Source organism: Camelina sativa, chromosome 1 (assembly GCF_030686135.1).
Source record: "Camelina sativa cultivar CO46 ecotype springtype chromosome 1, ASM3068613v1".
NCBI classification, from domain to species: Eukaryota; Viridiplantae; Streptophyta; class Magnoliopsida; order Brassicales; family Brassicaceae; genus Camelina; species Camelina sativa.
In genome coordinates this window covers 13960035-13977371 of record NC_141880.1, presented here as the reverse complement: position 1 = coordinate 13977371, position 17337 = coordinate 13960035, and the positions used below count along the sequence as shown (strand labels likewise).

The following is a 17337-nucleotide window of genomic DNA, read 5'->3' as shown; positions in this document are numbered from 1 at the left end:
AGACGAGTTGTTCGACCAGTTACCGATGTTGCGACGCTGCTGAGAAGAGGAATAGCGATTGTTGTTTTCGTTCGGATGAGTGATGTTGTTGGTTTGTCGAGCAGAGCGGTGTAAGACGATGTTTGCAGAGGCAGGAAACAAAGTAGAGTGCATGGCAGCAGCAGCAAGGAGTCGAGCTTCACGATTGTGGAGTCGCTCTTGAACATCGGTGATGGTGGGAGAGATATCTTTGCTCTCAATCTGGTCAATGACCGGTTTGTAGTCATTAGAGAGTCCTTTAAGGATCTTCTCAATTTGATCCTCATGATCAAGAGGTTTACCAAGATTAGCAAGTTCATCAAAACGGACAACAAGTCCACGAACGTATTCGTCAATAGATTTATTACCCTTCATCCATACCTTGATCTGGTTCCGGATCTGTTGAACATGACCACGACTTGGTTTGGCAAACGTATCTGCCAGAGTTTCCCAGACTTCAGCGACGGTGTGAGCACGGGACACCATTGGTTGAACAGAGGGGGGCATGGCACCAAGCAGGGCACTGTACAGAAGACGATCTTGGCGTTTCCAGAAGACAAAGTCTGGATTCGGGATTGTTGCATCAGCAGTGGTGATAGTGGGGGAAGGGGCAGGAACGGTTCCATTAAGATAACCAACAAGCTGATAGCCATCGATCAAGGCATGGATCTGAAGGTTCCACAAGAGGTAGTTGGTTTCGTTGAGTTTTGTTACATTTGCAGTGTTGACGTTGAAGAGAGGTTGCATAGAGGTCATGGTGACATCACCAGTAGAGGGAGAAGTATTGCTTGAGGTAGTCATGGAGGAGGAGGCGGCTTAGATTTTCGTGTGAATTTTTTTTTTAGGTCTAGGCTTTGATTGCAGCTCTGATACCATATAAGGAATGGATATCTTTCTTATTATACAATGTGAGAGGTTACAGACATATATATACTAACAGAAGGAGACTAGGGTTTATATATTTACACAGAGGACCTTAAACTTATAAACATATACTCTTGTACTACAATAGTGAGATTCAAGTTGTTCTTTAATGTGTTAATTCGTGGATTCGATCAACAAAACTCCATCTTTATCCCTACCATTGTCCATCGATCCCTTTCAAGCCGAAGCCTTGAAACTAAAAAGCATAAATCCAAGGTGTGATTCTGAGAGTTTGTATCAGAACAGGATCCTCTTGAATAAATACACAAAAAACTGGCAATAGGTAATGGATTTGCTTGGAGGCAATGAACTGGACAAGACTAAAAGGTTTCTTATAGGCTATATTTTTCAGAATACGTTACACTTTGACGTAGCATTGTAGCAGAAGCTAATGTATTACAAAGACCTTATTTAGTCTGAGAGTACCTAAGATCAATGCCTTCCTAGATTCCTTGAAATCTCCTTCGGTCTACCGAGAATACTCTTCCCTCAAAAAGCACAAAGCTCTTAATTTTATAAATTCAATCAACTCCTTAACACAATAGGCCGTAATAGGCTATTTATAATAAAACCTTAAAAACCTAAAAACCCCTAAGAAACCTCTAAAATATTTTAGAAACTCTAAAGATAAATACCGAAACAAATAATAAATATTAAAATACAAATAAATGGAAATTATTCTAATCATACGCTGCATCACACTCTATTTGGAGGGAGGGAAACGAAAAGTGTCACAGAGCGATTATTAACAAAAGCTTGTCAAGCTCATTAACAAAAGTGTTCGCAAACGACTGAGCACGATTGCAAATGGCGAGAGCATTCAAGCATGGTTCTCTGCAAGATTCCATTAAGTAGAGTTTTATTCAAAGTATCAAAGAAATGTCAAAGAAATGTTTTAGGGGCTGTTATTGGATTAAGGATTTTAATGGATTTTAATTAACGCAGGACATGAGTGGATTTAAAAGTCTAATGTATTTGTGTGGATTTTATAATGCATATAAGGTGGATTTGAAAGTCATTGATAATATATTTTTGGTGATTGTTATGGATTTTTTTAAAAGTTATTTATAGAAAAAAAAGGAAAAAATTATCCATAAACTGTGTTATACACCATAATCATAGTAAATTAACAACATCAAGACTTTTACTCAGGGTCATGGAAGACTTCAATTAACATAGGGTTTGTGGAGGAAGAAACAGACACTGAACTGAGAAAAAAAAAGTATGATTATATCATGAACCCAGAAAAAAAAGTAATAGATCATGAACCTAGAAAAAAGTTATAGATCATGAACCCAGAAAAAAAAAAGTTTATCATGAACCCAAAAAACAAAAGTTATAGATCATGAACCCAAAAAAAAAGTTATAAAACACAAAAAAAAAATTCTCAAAAATAACACAGATCTGATGAATAAGTGTGATTATATATAAAAGGATTGAGAAAAAAAATCAAACAATAATATGGTAAAGGCTAGAGATTCATCTAAAGAGAGAGGGAGAGAAAAACAAAAAAGAAATGCTTGAGAAAAGTGTGGTATTGTGTTTGTTCATATTTTAGAATCAAAGTACGTTGAAATCCAAAATCACACAAAATCCAGTGGATATTGAATAACACTAGATTTTAATGGATTTTTTAAAATACACAATTGAATAACACTTGATTTCTAAATACATCAAATTCCTTTAAAATCCACAATCTAATAACACCCCCTTAGAGTTTTATTCAAAGTATCAAAGAAATGTCAAAGAAATGCTTTGCTGTAGCAACGTAAAAAAGTTTATTTTTCTTTGATATAATTAAACATCAGATGTTTATAATGTAGGTAGATACGAAATTACAAATACATGGTTAACTTTTGTTGGTTAAAGTTTATATATATACTAGATAAGGGCCCGCACAATGTGCGGGTTTAAAAATTGTTGAAGAAAATAAATACTAAACCTTACACAATTTTTGAAAAAATATAAAAAAAAAATATTTCCTAAAGTAAATATATAAATAATTTAAGTTAGAGAACATTTGTATTTACTTTCATACATTTATTTATATTTATATATTTTAATATATTGTAACAATTATTACAATAATCTAAAGCTTAATAATATGCCGCTAAAACTTTTGCCAAATACTCCTCATTACAAATATTATTATTGTCAAATTTCAAAAACGTTTCACAACTTATTCACAAAATATTTGACATGTAATAAATTCATCAAAGCAACATCTAATAAGTTACCACATATAATTTTACTCTATTTTTAACCATTAAAAATATGTTCTTATATCCAAAATTATTTTATTGTTAAAATATGCTCTTTATCACCACCTATAAAATGTTTTCTAAACAAATTAAACAAATTTGATGTTGCTTTACATTTATTTTGGCATAATTATAGTTATTATAATTACTAAATTTGTTTTGTGACATAATTTCTTTAACCATGAAGTTTTTTTTACTCCAAAGATATTTTGGATGAACAACTAGTGAAAATTATTTACTCGATTACAATGATTTTATGACTAACTCAATAAAAGTTAATATAATATAATAAACATAAAATTTTGAAAATTATTATCAGGATGGTATATATAGTCTTAGATAACTCATATATACAAAATAGACACTTTATATACAATCCAAAATATGACATATGTTATAATCACGTTAATGATCAATGAACTATTTACTCTTCAGAAATATCCAATTGTACCAAAACAACTTAAAGCTATGACCTCGTCTCAAATATTCTCGAACCATAAATTCTCAACTTATTTTTACCCGAATCAAAAGTTCTCATATATTTACGAACCTAATCCGATAAAAAACCACATAAATCTATTTGAAACCAATTTTAAAATGGTATACCGTTCCAACATCCCAAATTTGAAACCGCTTCTCAATTACTCGATCAAACAGTTCTTGTTTCAGTATCGGAATCATCAACATTATTCAGAAAAGACAACTCTAAATTTTGACCAAAAACATCAACGACCGACTTATCTTCCAAACATATAATGCTACTAATTGTAGAATCACGTTTGGAACCTCCATTAGTATCTATATCCTCGATTAAATTAGCGGGCTTATATACTTCGATTTCATTTCATTGGATTTGATAGCTTCCATTAAAAAATCCACACGAATTAAAGACCCACGCAATAGATCGACAAAATTATATCAGAAAAAAAAATCAAATATCAAAGCTTTCTATATAACATGTAATGTCATGTAGATATAATGTTATTTTCTTAATTAGCTGTCCTAATATGTTTAAAAAAATAATAATTCTTTTGACATAACTTATGTTATTCTTTTTACATTTTTTATTCACTATTTATTTATTAATAATAATATACATGCTTAGTGAATTACTTTTTTGTTTATACATGTCAAAATCTTATTGAGAAAACATGTATAATATAAGTAACGTACAATGGAAAATAGATTAGTTTTGTTAATTTTCTTTTTTGATTTAAAATTTTGTTTTATTTTTTGTTTTAAATATAAACATGTAAATTTTATTTAGATTTGATGTATTTTCTTAATTAGCTGTTTTGAAAAATAATAATTTTTGTGTCAACATCTCATCAATGTACTTGACACGTGTCATGATCATGTTAATGACTAATTTGAAAAGCCAACTTCATATAATTAGATTTATAATATAATAAAAATATTAGTTGAGACTTCAATTCAAGTTTTTTTTCCTAAGACTGCCAAATGGTTCTTCACGATCTTCGTTTTCTTCGTATGTGCCTTCACAAATCTTGTTGCAGTACTCACTGTCCGAAATTGGCTAACCATAGAGACATAAAATTTATTATTATTTTTTTTTTGTGCAAACAAAGACATAAAATTTAATGTCTTAGTTTATATAGTATAATTATACGACTAAATATGGATGACATATAATATATTTATTTTATAATGTAGTGGTTGAGAATCTTTGTAACCGTGAAATTTTGATATGGATGACACATGATATATTTATCTTAGTTGTTTTATTTTTAATATAATAAGATTACAATTATTTTATGTTTTGTTTTACCAATCTTAAAAACTATGATTTTTAATCGTTAAGATTGATACGTGTCACGATCTGATGAATTACTAATTTTGATCTCTAATCGTTAAAATTGACACGTGTCACAATGTCGTGAGTTTTTAACTTTGATCTCTAATCATTAAAATTAACATGTGTGATGATTTGGTGAGTTACTAAGTTTGAGAACCATTAAACTTTATAAAATGAGTGAGTAAATAACTATTTATGTTTGTCGGAGTTTTGAAATCCATTAAACTTTATAAAATGTTTAAGCTTAGTAATTTATTTATGGACCAGTCCAATAAAAGCCCACTATCATGAAGAAACTTTTTAGAAGCTCTGTCTGTCTGTCACACGATAATTCTTGGTTGGTGGATAATCGTCAGTTTAGCTCTCCGTTCCATGGCGTCGACGCTTTGCTCTGTGAGGTTCCTTCCTTCTCCATCTCTCGATGTTTTAGCAAAGACGAAGATTTCCTCAGACTCGCGCTCCCTTGTTTCCTCTTCGTCGCGTGTCTATGGTTTCTCTTCCGTTCGCCGCTCTTCGCGTCGCAATCGGAATCAGCTGCAAGTTGTCTCTATGGCTCCCGAGGAAGAAAAGCTCACTCGTCGCAACCCTCTCGATTTCCCTATTGTAAGTTCCCTCCCCGAATCGCGGGTCTGATTGAGTATAGATAGGATTGGGATTTAACTGTGACTTGTTCCCAATTGGTTATGCTTTTTGTGTATGAATCTACCTTAAATGTGGTAACAGTTAAATCAATTGATAACAAGTCTAGTGAAAAGCTTTTGTATTGATTTCATGACTCCAAAGTTTGATTTTGGTAGCTCATCATGTGTTCCGTTTGCATTAAGTGGGATTAGTGTTCATTGCTTCTCTATAGAGAATATGCAAGAATCTACTTAGGTTCGATGTATTGGCATCAAATGCTTGGTGTGAATTGTGTTTGTGATGTACTGTTTAGGAGTGGGAGAGACCTAAACCTGGGAGGAGGCCTGACATTTTCCCCAAGTTTAGTCCTATGAAGACACCATTGCCACCACCAATGCCTTATGATCCACCGGAAGAAGATGAAGAAGAGGAAGAGAAGAAAGAAGAGGAAGAAGAAAACCCGGACCAAGAAGAAGAGGAACAACCCGACAAGCAGCAATAGAATTTTTTTTGGTTGGAGAATGGAAACATCGAGAGAGAGACCGATCGAAAAGAGCCTTTTTGTTTTTGTTTTGGAGGAGTAAAAAAAAGAATCAAAATCTTTTCTCACATTTTAGTTGCTAGATTTTTAATCTCATACTCGTGTTCATGTTCGTGTATTATATTTGTGTAATGCCACTACTGCTTCAGAAGCTATCCTTTCCAAACTTTGATCCTTCTTTGTATAGCGTTATAATTGGGTCAAAGAAAATATCAGGGCCAAATCTTGATATGTTACGTAATTTGGGGACGTAAATATAATTTAGTATTTCCTGAGTGCTAAATACGACGCCGTCTTATTTGCAATTACATCGTTAGGTTTTTTTGAAGTGTTGTGGTGCCTCTCTTCAGCTTCTTCTTCTTCTTCAACCGTCTCCGCGCCACGAACCAGAGAAAGCTCACCAAACAATGGCGTCAATCATCTCGAACAAGCACAAGAAGAGAGATAAATACACCTTGAAAGAGCTCAAATCACTAGGAAACGACTTACTCACTTCTCGTTCCCACATCAATAACCTTCCTCTCCTTCTCACCTTCGTCACACCTGAGTCTCCGCCGCAGTTCGTCGTCGAGTCGCTCCTCTCACTCCAATCGTTTTTCACTCCTCTCCTCTCTCAGCTTCCTTCGACTTCTTCGTCTACTCCTTCAACCAAAACCAAAGATGACCCTGAAGTTGTTTTCAAAGCTTGGCTCAGATCAAAATTTGACGAATTCGTCAAGCTTCTACTCGATGTTCTCGTCTCTCAACAGTCACAAGATGATCTAAGGGTATCTTCTTCTCTGCATTACTTATCATAGGCGTTGTTTGTTTTGTTATCTAAAATGTTTCTGGTTGGTTTAGGGAATTGTGTTGGGAACATTGATGGAGTTTGTAAAGCTTTTGAATGTTGGAAGGTTTCATTCTTCTATCTACCAGAGAGTACTTCATGCTATTGTAAGTTGTTAGTCTTAGCACTTAGTATTGAAATAGTAACTGTTTTTGCAGTGCTTGATGTTTTTAGTATTGTCTATGTAGATTCACTCTGAAGTTGATGTTGAGATATTCTTGGATATACTTACATCAAAGTACTTCAAATACATTGATGTCCGGTATGTTGATAACCCTTTGCTTCATATATTATGTATATACTCCATGTTCTTTCGTCTGCTTTAGCTTTGCTCGTCTGGGATTTTTTTGTTTTGACTCTAAATATCGATTTATGCCCAGCTATTTTACCTACATCAGCATGGAGAAGTTTGTGAAAACATTGGAAGCATCAGTCTTGTCTGGTTCGTTTTTTTTCGTGCTTTTTCATTACTTGATATCCTTTCGTTTTTTATCATCTTGATGCATAATGTAAGTTTTTATTTTGGTGTGTTACTCTTAGGTGATAAAATGGCGACTGAGAATAGTGAGGCTGAGAATGATTCAAAAGAAAGGTTAGTATCAGTATATGTTTGATGTATCAAATATTTGTTGTTCTTTCTTCCAGACTGTTTGAATGTTATGTTTAGGCTGTTTTTTGTTTTTTTTTTTTTTTATTGTGTTGTGGATGATCTGGAAAATTATTGAATTGTAGCCTAGAACTCTCTGTTCGCAAGCTCTATCAAGTTTTGTCCCAAATTCCACCTCCTGAGAAACAAGCTGAAAAGTCTCAACACGAGATGTGGAGTGGGTCAGGTGATTGTTTCCGAGGTTTTGACTATATGTTTTCCATTTCGGTGAAGAGGACTCCATATGTGTTTAAATTTTCTAATAAGAGTTATTGGTATTTGCAGATGAAAGTAGTAGTGAGAAACCGAAAAACAAAAAGAAAAAAACTGAGGAACAAGACAGCACTGTGAGTTTTGCAAGTTTGCTAAATATACACTGAATCTGTGAATAAGTTTTCTTCTTGGCATGCAATTGCTCACTTTTGCCTAGTAACTTTATTCTGTTAAAATTCCAGCTCCTTTCTCCTACTACAATTAGCAAGAGGATGAAGTTGAAGTTCACTAAAGCATGGATTTCATTTCTCAGACTCCCTCTCCCCCTTGATGTTTACAAGGAGGTAAGCCTATTTACTTTCATAACTAGCCATTTGTCTAAAATATGGCATGGACGAAGACTTAACAATATGCTATCTTCTGATAACCAGGTTCTCGCTAGTATTCACCAGACAGTCATTCCCCATCTATCTAATCCTACAATGTTATGGTGGGCATATTTACCAAAGCTTCTTTCATTCTGTATATCTCATTGTTCTTCAGTAAGCGCTTACATATGTTTCACTATATTTCGCAGCGACTTCTTAACAAAATCATATGACATTGGAGGAGTTGTCAGTGTGATGGCTCTTAGCAGTCTCTTCATCCTCATGACCCAACATGGTTTGGAGTATCCTAACTTTTATGACAAACTGTATGCGTTACTGGTTCCGTCTGTCTTTGTTGCAAAGCACCGAGCAAAATTTCTTCAGGTATTGCCATATTTATTTAACCGATGGATTACAGATTACTTTATAATCTGTTCTTCTTCCCACTATAACTGAAACGCTTTCTGCAGCTTCTTGATGCTTGCCTGAAATCGTCAATGCTTCCAGCATATCTGGCAGCTTCATTCACAAAGAAACTAAGCAGGTTGTTACTTTCCATTCCTCCCGCGGGATCGTTGGTCATAACGGCTTTGATCTACAACCTTTTACGAAGAAATCCTACAATAAACCATCTTGTGCAGGTACGACCTATCATTGTTTGTGCTTGAAAATGCCAAGTACATATTACCAGATAGGAAATGACTTCTGTTAATATCCCTCACAACTGAACAAAAAAATATAGAAAAAGCATGGACTTATAATGATAGGTTAAATCTTGTTCAGGAAACCGTTGAAAATGCCAATGAATCCAACGCAGAGGCTGATGAACACAACGAGAGCCAACCAAAGACCAACAAAAAGCGAAAGCTTGGTATTGACTATTTCAACAACCAGGAAAGTGATCCCAAGAAATCTGGTGCCTTAAGTAAGTCGTTATCTCTCTATTCCCAGTCTTTGTTTTTTATATATAGTTTCCACGCCCCTAGCACAGAATTACACCCCTATGTAGAAGCATGATTCGTCCAGTAATAACCGATGATGTGTATGCTTTCAGATTTCCTGATTTGTACTTTCCTAGCAGCGGCGTTGTAGCATAGTTAGGTATATTAGTTTAGTAAGAATGCCCGGGTTCTCTAGATTCATAGATATGTTAAGTCATAAAGTAAAGTTTTTACCGTTTTTAAATTTCGTGAACAATGTGTTGTTTTGCTTTCTGTAAGAGTTAAGACATGTTGTAAGAGAACTGATGACTTTACTGGAAACCAAACTTACTTGTTACAGAAAGTTCACTCTGGGAGATTGACACTTTGCGCCATCATTACTGCCCACCAGTTTCAAGGTATATTTGCTCACCACACCAAACGATTATATCCGAAAACTTGAAATATTTCTATATTTGGTCATTTCCTTGATTCCTCTTTTTACTTTTCAATAGGTTTATCTCATCTCTAGAAACTGATCTAACCATCAGAGCCAAAACCACTGAAATGAAAATTGAAGATTTTAGCTCTGGTTCATATGCCACCATATTTGGGGACGAGGTAATGCAGCTCTCTGGTTCATATGATATCAACTCTTTTTGTTAATATAAGATCACTCGATTTTTTGGGCTTACAATTATTTATAGTTGCAAAACTGATACCATTAGATGAAACTAACTGTGGAGATCTTACATTATGGCAGATTCGGAGAAGGGTTAAGCAAGTTCCTATAGCGTTCTACAAAGTGATTCCGACATCTCTGTTTGAGGATTCAGATTTTCCGGGGTGGACATTCACCATTCCGCCAGAGGAAGGCAAATGCTGATTTGAAAGAGTCGCCAACTCATGAGCTAATCTGCGGTTATTCGAAGACTCGCGTTAACAAATTTTGTAGTTTTGATCGATCAGAAACAGTTTTGGTTTTGTGATACTGAATGTTTACCCATAAATTTACGAGAAATTCTTTATTCGAATATTTTGGTTCACTCTCATAAGAACGTCGATTAGGAAAATAGTTTAAAGTTCAGATACTTATAAAGTAATAAACTGTATGAAATCTTTATTCTAAATTTTCTAAATTAAATCTTAAATTCCAAGTGGGTGAGCAAAATCAAATCCAAGTGTGGTCATACTAAAAGTCTTGGCTTTATCTACAAAAAGGCGTAAATTTGTAACCTCAGGTTTTTAACCCACCGTGTGCAAACACTTCGTGTGTACCATTTGGTCTTTCTTTAGTCCAAGTGCTTTTACCTATACATTGTAGTGAAGTGATGAGAAATTATTCATTACAAGACTTCTGTGTTCACTCTCTAAGCATTTCTTTGATGATTCGACGAAACCGTAATATAGCTTTAAATTTAGTTCGAGAAAAGAAAAGAAGTTAAAAAATAAAAACTTGAGTGAGAGAAAGTTTATAATACCATAACAGATTTATAAAAAGATTTGTTCATTAACTAAACACTAACTAATGCACAAGAGTTTACACAAAGTATGTTAACAAACCAAACATTTACAGACTCCCGTAATCAAAAGTGTAAATAATATTACCTACATCTAATAATCACAACGGGATATTTTGTTCCATCATAGGCAAAATGAATTTTTTTTTTTATATGGTCCAATTTCAGTGGAGATTCCACACAAGTCCCAGTTATGTCCTTGTAATGGGACTTAGCCAATAGCCATCACACTTTGTTTCTCCCTAATTCTGTTATATTATTCCCAGTTGCCTTTCGTTCATCATTTCAATCTTTTCATCGTGCACAAAGCAAGATATTGGTTGTGCAGTCAACACTTCACTAGGCACGCACACAACACCACTTTGCATTATAATTTTTTTTTCTACATTATTTGTATCCATTTACAAAATTTGTTGAAACTTTAACAAGTTCACTTTCATCAAACGTTACACTCAAAATAATTAATGGTAGTGGCATTACCTCAGTCGGTAATGTCAAATGTTATTAAGAAAAAGTCTACTTTGCCACAACCTTTCTGAGTAATAGAAGTGCATTCGTTGACAAAAAAATATTTTTGACCTAATTATTTTTTCTTTTTTAACAACATTTTTGACCTAATTAGTAATTACCACTTTCATATTTTTTGATGGAAATGCTCTTGACTTCATATAAATTTACTGTTCACATGTGATTTAAAAAAAAAAAAATTGTAGTAATATGAATAGGTTTTCTGTTTTCAGATATATAAATCACAAAGTTTTATATATCTTTTCTCATTTAATGGTACTTAATTATATTTGATTATGTTATTATATATACCCTTATATATATATATATTTTTAATTAAAATGCAGAAAAAAATACATGGAGCCGAAAAAGCTCATTGCCAAATAGAAGCACACTTTCAGAAATTATGGTTTCAGTGGTTTGACAAATTTCTCAAAATGGAGATCTTTGTTTCGGTGACCACTGATCACTACTGTCGTTGTTGTCCATGTCATTCCCCACGTTTTCTTTCCCTTCAACAAAAGCTTCCCTCTGTTCTCTCGTGAAGGCTGAAGCTGACAGCTGAGTCGCCTCCTCCATGGATACTGTTTGTAAGTAATCAAAAATTTTCAAAACCCATCAAAAGTAAAGTTTGTACCTTTCTCAAATCTCCAAGCATACCCACGATTTATATATATTTATTCCTCTGCCCCTTTCCCTTGCTTGTCCCTCATGTCTTCCCTTTTTAGTCCCTTAATCTAACCTTTCCCTACTTCTTTAATAAGGATGATTTGTTTTTTGGGTTTGGTATAATCTCTGCCTCTAAATTCATCTCCATCTCCTTTTTTTTTTGGTAAAACGGTTTTAATTTCCCGTGACACTGAAAGCTACTTGCTTTGATTCTCTCTCTCTCTGCTTGTGAATTCTGGTTTAGGTTTTAACTCAAAGGTTTCATTTTGTTGTTCAATGTTAAGCTCAATGAATTTGGTTCTTTTGAGTTTTTTCATCATTGTTCTTGGTAGTGGGTTGTTGTTACTTTCAGAGGGAGCTTCTAGTTCTTCTTCTATGCCTCCTCCTGTTATTAAAGTTGGTGCTATATTTGGTTTAAACACCATGTACGGTGAAACTGCTAATCTCGCTTTCAAAGCTGCTGAGGAAGATGTAAATTCCGATCCTAGCTTCCTCGGTGGAACGAAATTGCAGATTATGATGAATGATGCTAAACGCAGTGGTTTCCTCAGCATCATGGGAGGTTCAACAAGACTTTAAAAATCCAATCTTGTTTCCATTTTCTTGATTGTGTTTGGATGGATAAACTTAATACTTACACTTGTTATTTTGGTTGTTGCAGCGTTGCAATTCATGGAGACTGATGCAGTGGCTATCATTGGTCCACAGACATCAATCATGGCTCATGTGTTGTCTCATCTTGCCAATGAGCTTACTGTTCCCATGTTGTCATTTACGGCTCTTGACCCTACCCTCTCTCCACTCCAGTTCCCATATTTTGTCCAGACAGCACCTAGCGATCTGTTTCTGATGCGAGCTGTTGCAGATATGATCACATACTATGGATGGTCGGATGTGGTGGCGTTATATAATGATGATGATAACAGCAGAAATGGTGTTACAGCGTTAGGCGATGAGCTTGAAGAGAGGCGTTGCAGGATTTCTTACAAGGCAGTGCTTCCCCTGGATGTTGTGATTTCTAGTCCAGTTGAGATTATAGAGGAGTTGATTAAGATCAGGGGAATGGAATCTCGGGTCATTGTTGTGAACACTTTCCCAAATACAGGCAACATGATCTTTAAGGAAGCAGAGAGGTTAGGGATGATGGAGAAAGGTTATGTTTGGATAGCTACAACTTGGTTGACTTCTCTGCTAGATTCAAAATATCCGTTGGATAACAGATTATTCAATGGAGTTCTATCACTGCGTCTTCACACGCCAGATTCGAGAAAGAAAAGGGACTTTGCAGCACGGTGGAAGAACAAGTTGAGTAATAATAATAAGACTATTGGGTTGAATGTCTATGGTCTGTATGCTTATGATACTGTCTGGATCATTGCTCGAGCTGTTAAGGCACTTCTGGAAGCTGGAGGTAATCTTACCTTCTCCAATCATGCGAATTTAGGTAGCTTGAAAGGTGAAGCATTGAATCTAAGTGCATTAAGCAAATTTGATCAAGGATCACTACTTCTTGATTATATTGTGCATACAAAGATGTCTGGTCTGACTGGTCCGGTTCAGTTTCATCTGGACAGATCAATGCTACATCCTTCATATGATATTATCAATTTGGTTGATGACGGGGTTCACCAAATAGGTTACTGGTCGAACTATTCTGGTCTTTCTATTGTACCGCCTGAATCATTTTACAGCAAATCTCCTAACCGTTCTAGCTCAAACCAACATCTGAACTCTGTAACTTGGCCTGGTGGGACTTCAATTACACCTCGTGGATGGGTTTTTCGTAACAATGGAAGGCGGTTGAGAATAGGTGTTCCTGATAGAGCAAGCTTCAAGGACTTTGTCTCAAGGGTCAATGGAAGTAGCAACGAAGTACAAGGATATTGCATTGATGTGTTTGAAGCTGCGGTAAAACTGCTTTCTTATCCGGTTCCTCACGAGTTCATCTTTTTCGGAGATGGTCTAACGAATCCAAACTACAATGAACTGGTCAAAAAGGTCACCACTGGGGTTGACTTTGATGCTGTTGTAGGTGACATAGCCATTGTCACTAGACGGACCAAGATTGTGGATTACACCCAGCCATACATTGAGTCAGGCCTTGTAGTTGTTGCTCCTGTCACAAGACTTAACGAAAATCCTTGGGCCTTTTTACGCCCGTTTACTCTTCCTATGTGGGGAGTAACAGCATCTTTTTTCGTTATTGTTGGAGCTGCAATATGGATTCTTGAACACCGTATCAATGATGAGTTTCGTGGTCCGCCAAGGCGACAAATCATTACCATTCTCTGGTTAGTACACAAGAGTCACCTTATTTGTCTGCATAAAATTTAGATTGCTGTAGCTCTAACGCAAGCGCTAATCTCTTATTACGATGCAGGTTCACCTTTTCGACGATGTTTTTCTCCCACAGTAAGTCTCGAAACTCCCTCAAACTAGTTACTGCAATTAAAGTTTGAAGTTATTAACATCTTTATGAAATTAAACTCTCAGGAGAGACTACAGTGAGCACGCTTGGTCGTATGGTGCTTCTGATATGGCTTTTTGTGGTTCTGATCATTACATCTAGCTACACAGCGAGTCTCACATCGATACTTACAGTGCAACAGCTTAATTCACCTATAAAAGGAGTAGATACACTCATCAGTAGTAGTGGTCGTATTGGCTTCCAGGTTGGTTCATTTGCTGAAAACTACATGACAGAGGAGCTTAACATTGCCAGATCAAGGCTTGTGCCTCTCGCCTCTCCTGAAGAATATGCTAATGCGCTTCAAAATGGTACTGTTGCTGCAATCGTTGATGAACGTCCTTATGTTGATCTCTTCCTCTCAGATTACTGTAAGTTTGCCATCAGAGGCCAAGAATTCACTAGATGCGGTTGGGGATTTGTGAGTCATCATCTACTGAATTCCTTCTCTCTTTGCCAGCATGTTCAAACATAATTCTGATCACATTTTTTGCATTTCTGTTCAAAAGGCATTCCCAAGAGACTCTCCTTTAGCAGTTGACATGTCAACCGCTATTCTTGGGCTATCCGAAACAGGCGAGCTTCAAAAGATCCATGACCGATGGCTTTCCAAATCCAACTGCAGCAGCCCGCACGGGTCTCAGTCAGGAGACTCAGAACAGCTCAACGTGCATAGCTTCTGGGGCATGTTCCTTGTGGTTGGGATCGTCTGTCTCGTCGCTCTCTTTATCCACTTCTTTAAAATAATCCACGACTTCTGCAAATACACACCTGAAGTAGTAGAAGAAGAAGCTATACCTTCACCAAAACGTTCACGTTTAACAAAACTGCAGACGTTTCTAGCATTTGTTGATGAAAAGGAAGAAGAAACACAGCGAAGGTTAAAGCGCAAAAGACACAACAATCTTTCGATGAATGCGAATACTATCTCAAGGAGTGCATCTAGAAGATCTATATGAAGAAACATAGGACTATAATATATACTTATGGTTAATGGTTTTGTATGTTAATATGTACATTTTAACTCAAACCTCATTTGCAACCAAAATGAGATTTTGTTTAGATGCAGATATGAGATAAGTTATATTATCCTCCAAACTGATTAACTGAAGTATAAACTTTCAAAAGTGCTTGTAAGAGCTGCCAAACCCAAAGTGGACAAGCTTCCCGGTCCGATCAGTTCGGTTTGTAGTTAAACCGTTAATTTCACTGGTCAGGAGCCAATCTGAATCTGATCTCTCTCACTCCACTCTTAAAAAAGTAATCAGCTTTACTGGAGAAAGAGTATTAGGTTAGGTGGTCACGTTTGTTCATCTCTCTCTCTCTTTTATATATTTGTATTAAAGTGTTCGCCTTTGTTCATTTGCATTTGTGATCTCACTACTGCTTTCTAATGGCGAGTCTCTGTTTCCAGTCTCCTTCCAAACCCATTTCATATTTCCAACCCAAATCCAATCCATCGCCGCCGTTGTTCGCGAAAGTCTCCGTCTTTCGATGTAAAGCTTCCGTACAAACCCTCGTCGCCGTTGAGCCGGAGCCAGTTTTCGTCTCCGTCAAGACTTTTGCGCCAGCCACCGTCGCTAATTTGGGACCAGGGTTTGATTTCCTAGGATGCGCCGTCGATGGTCTCGGTGACCACGTGACTCTCCGCGTAGATCCTTCGGTAAGAGCCGGTGAGATCTCAATCTCGGAGATCACCGGAACCACAACAAAGCTCAGCACGAATCCTCTCCGGAACTGTGCTGGAATCGCCGCCATTGCTACGATGAAGATGTTAGGGATTAGATCGGTTGGTTTGTCGTTAGATTTGCACAAAGGCTTACCTTTAGGTAGTGGTTTAGGTTCTAGTGCAGCTAGCGCTGCCGCAGCAGCTGTGGCGGTTAATGAGATCTTTGGCCGGAAATTAGGGAGTGAGGAATTGGTTTTAGCCGGTTTAGAATCGGAAGCTAAGGTTTCCGGTTATCACGCTGATAACATCGCACCAGCGATCATGGGTGGATTCGTTTTGATTAGAAACTACGAACCTCTTGATTTGAAACCATTGAGGTTCCCATCTGAAAAAGATCTCTTCTTTGTTCTAGTGAGCCCTGACTTTGAAGCTCCAACTAAGAAAATGAGAGCTGCATTACCTACAGAGATTCCAATGGTTCACCATGTTTGGAACAGTAGTCAAGCTGCTGCTTTAGTCGCTGCGGTGTTAGAAGGAGACGCTGTGATGCTTGGGAAGGCGTTGTCGTCTGATAAGATTGTGGAGCCGACAAGAGCACCTTTGATTCCTGGAATGGAAGCTGTGAAGAAGGCAGCTTTGGAAGCTGGAGCGTTTGGATGTACGATTAGCGGAGCTGGACCAACAGCGGTTGCTGTGATTGATTCGGAGGAGATGGGTCAAGTGATCGGAGAGAAGATGGTGGAAGCGTTTTTGAAAGTTGGACATTTGAAATCTGTTGCTTCTGTGAAGAAGCTTGATAAGATTGGTGCTAGGCTTGTCAACAGCATTTCCAGGTGATTTTTTCTGATGTTTGAGATTTGGAACCAAATCTTCCTCTGTACTGTAATTTTCTAGTTGATAATAAAAGTTGGTTGTTTCTACACAAATAAAAGACAATGTATTGTGTGAGTTTTTGTTTAGTCTCTTTTTGGCATGTCTTTGGTTTCTTGGATTTTGATTCTTGAGTTTGAGAGTACCACTCAGCAGATCAGGCGTTTCATTGAAGGATCACTCTCATATGTTTGAACACTATCAAAATAGTAGTAACAAAGTAGTCCATAAGAGCCGAGCAAATGTTTTTTTTTATCCATCTAACTCATATTCTGTTTTTGTTAGTAGAAGACTTGAAGCAAGCTAATACTGATTAGTATAGAGCAAACCATCCTCACACATAAATAGGCAACGTCTGGTTAAGGAAGTTGAACCAAATCTTATTGACTTTTTCAATCTGAGGCAAGCTCTAAAATTGTAAACATAGACATATTAATACTTGTCATCATTGTCAATGAATGAAAATGTCAATATAGAGAAT

The 17337-nt window shown here is 36.3% G+C and overlaps 3 protein-coding genes and 1 pseudogene across 4 annotated transcripts; all 4 read left to right on the top strand.

Annotated features, from left to right (window-relative positions):
- Window positions 1–5268: 5268 nt before the first annotated feature.
- LOC104791247 (uncharacterized) lies at window positions 5269–6349 on the top strand. The gene is made up of 2 exons (XM_010517084.3): window positions 5269–5622; window positions 5954–6349. The coding sequence occupies exons 1-2, from the start codon at window positions 5392–5394 to the stop codon at window positions 6140–6142; spliced, it is 420 nt and encodes a 139-aa protein (XP_010515386.1). The 5' UTR covers window positions 5269–5391; the 3' UTR covers window positions 6143–6349.
- Window positions 6350–6493: 144 nt separating this feature from the next.
- On the top strand, window positions 6494–10206 carry LOC104791237 (protein NUCLEOLAR COMPLEX ASSOCIATED 4). The gene is made up of 15 exons (XM_010517074.3): window positions 6494–6948; window positions 7022–7114; window positions 7196–7269; window positions 7388–7449; window positions 7548–7599; window positions 7740–7840; window positions 7939–8000; window positions 8109–8210; window positions 8298–8356; window positions 8444–8618; window positions 8705–8875; window positions 9018–9159; window positions 9516–9573; window positions 9670–9775; window positions 9918–10206. Exons 1-15 carry the CDS (start codon window positions 6589–6591, stop codon window positions 10038–10040), a joined length of 1740 nt encoding a protein of 579 aa, XP_010515376.1. The 5' UTR covers window positions 6494–6588; the 3' UTR covers window positions 10041–10206.
- A 1315-nt stretch (window positions 10207–11521) lies between these two features.
- Window positions 11522–15415, top strand: LOC104767033 (glutamate receptor 3.1-like). Its single transcript, XM_087458512.1, has 5 exons — window positions 11522–12412; window positions 12512–14141; window positions 14231–14262; window positions 14344–14738; window positions 14827–15415. Exons 1-5 carry the CDS (start codon window positions 12127–12129, stop codon window positions 15274–15276), a joined length of 2793 nt encoding a protein of 930 aa, XP_087314638.1. The 5' UTR covers window positions 11522–12126; the 3' UTR covers window positions 15277–15415.
- Window positions 15416–15418: 3 nt separating this feature from the next.
- LOC104791216 (homoserine kinase pseudogene) lies at window positions 15419–16959 on the top strand (annotated as a pseudogene). The gene has a single exon (XR_015561992.1). The product of XR_015561992.1 is annotated as a homoserine kinase pseudogene (transcript).
- The last annotated feature ends 378 nt before the right edge of the window (window positions 16960–17337 follow it).

Bases quoted from the DNA above. Each gene is read 5' to 3' on its own strand.
- LOC104791237 (XM_010517074.3), top strand. From the start codon at position 6,589: ATGGCGTCAATCATCTCGAACAAGCACAAGAAGAGAGATAAATACACC. The intron at 7,841-7,938 runs GTGATTGTTTCC...TGGTATTTGCAG, and splicing joins CGAGATGTGGAGTGGGTCAG to ATGAAAGTAGTAGTGAGAAA. The intron at 8,876-9,017 runs GTACGACCTATC...AATCTTGTTCAG, and splicing joins CAATAAACCATCTTGTGCAG to GAAACCGTTGAAAATGCCAA.
- LOC104767033 (XM_087458512.1), top strand. From the start codon at position 12,127: ATGTTAAGCTCAATGAATTTGGTTCTTTTGAGTTTTTTCATCATTGTT. The intron at 12,413-12,511 runs GTTCAACAAGAC...TGGTTGTTGCAG, and splicing joins TTTCCTCAGCATCATGGGAG to CGTTGCAATTCATGGAGACT. The intron at 14,142-14,230 runs GTTAGTACACAA...ATTACGATGCAG, and splicing joins CAAATCATTACCATTCTCTG to GTTCACCTTTTCGACGATGT.
- LOC104791247 (XM_010517084.3), top strand. From the start codon at position 5,392: ATGGCGTCGACGCTTTGCTCTGTGAGGTTCCTTCCTTCTCCATCTCTC. The intron at 5,623-5,953 runs GTAAGTTCCCTC...TGTACTGTTTAG, and splicing joins ACCCTCTCGATTTCCCTATT to GAGTGGGAGAGACCTAAACC.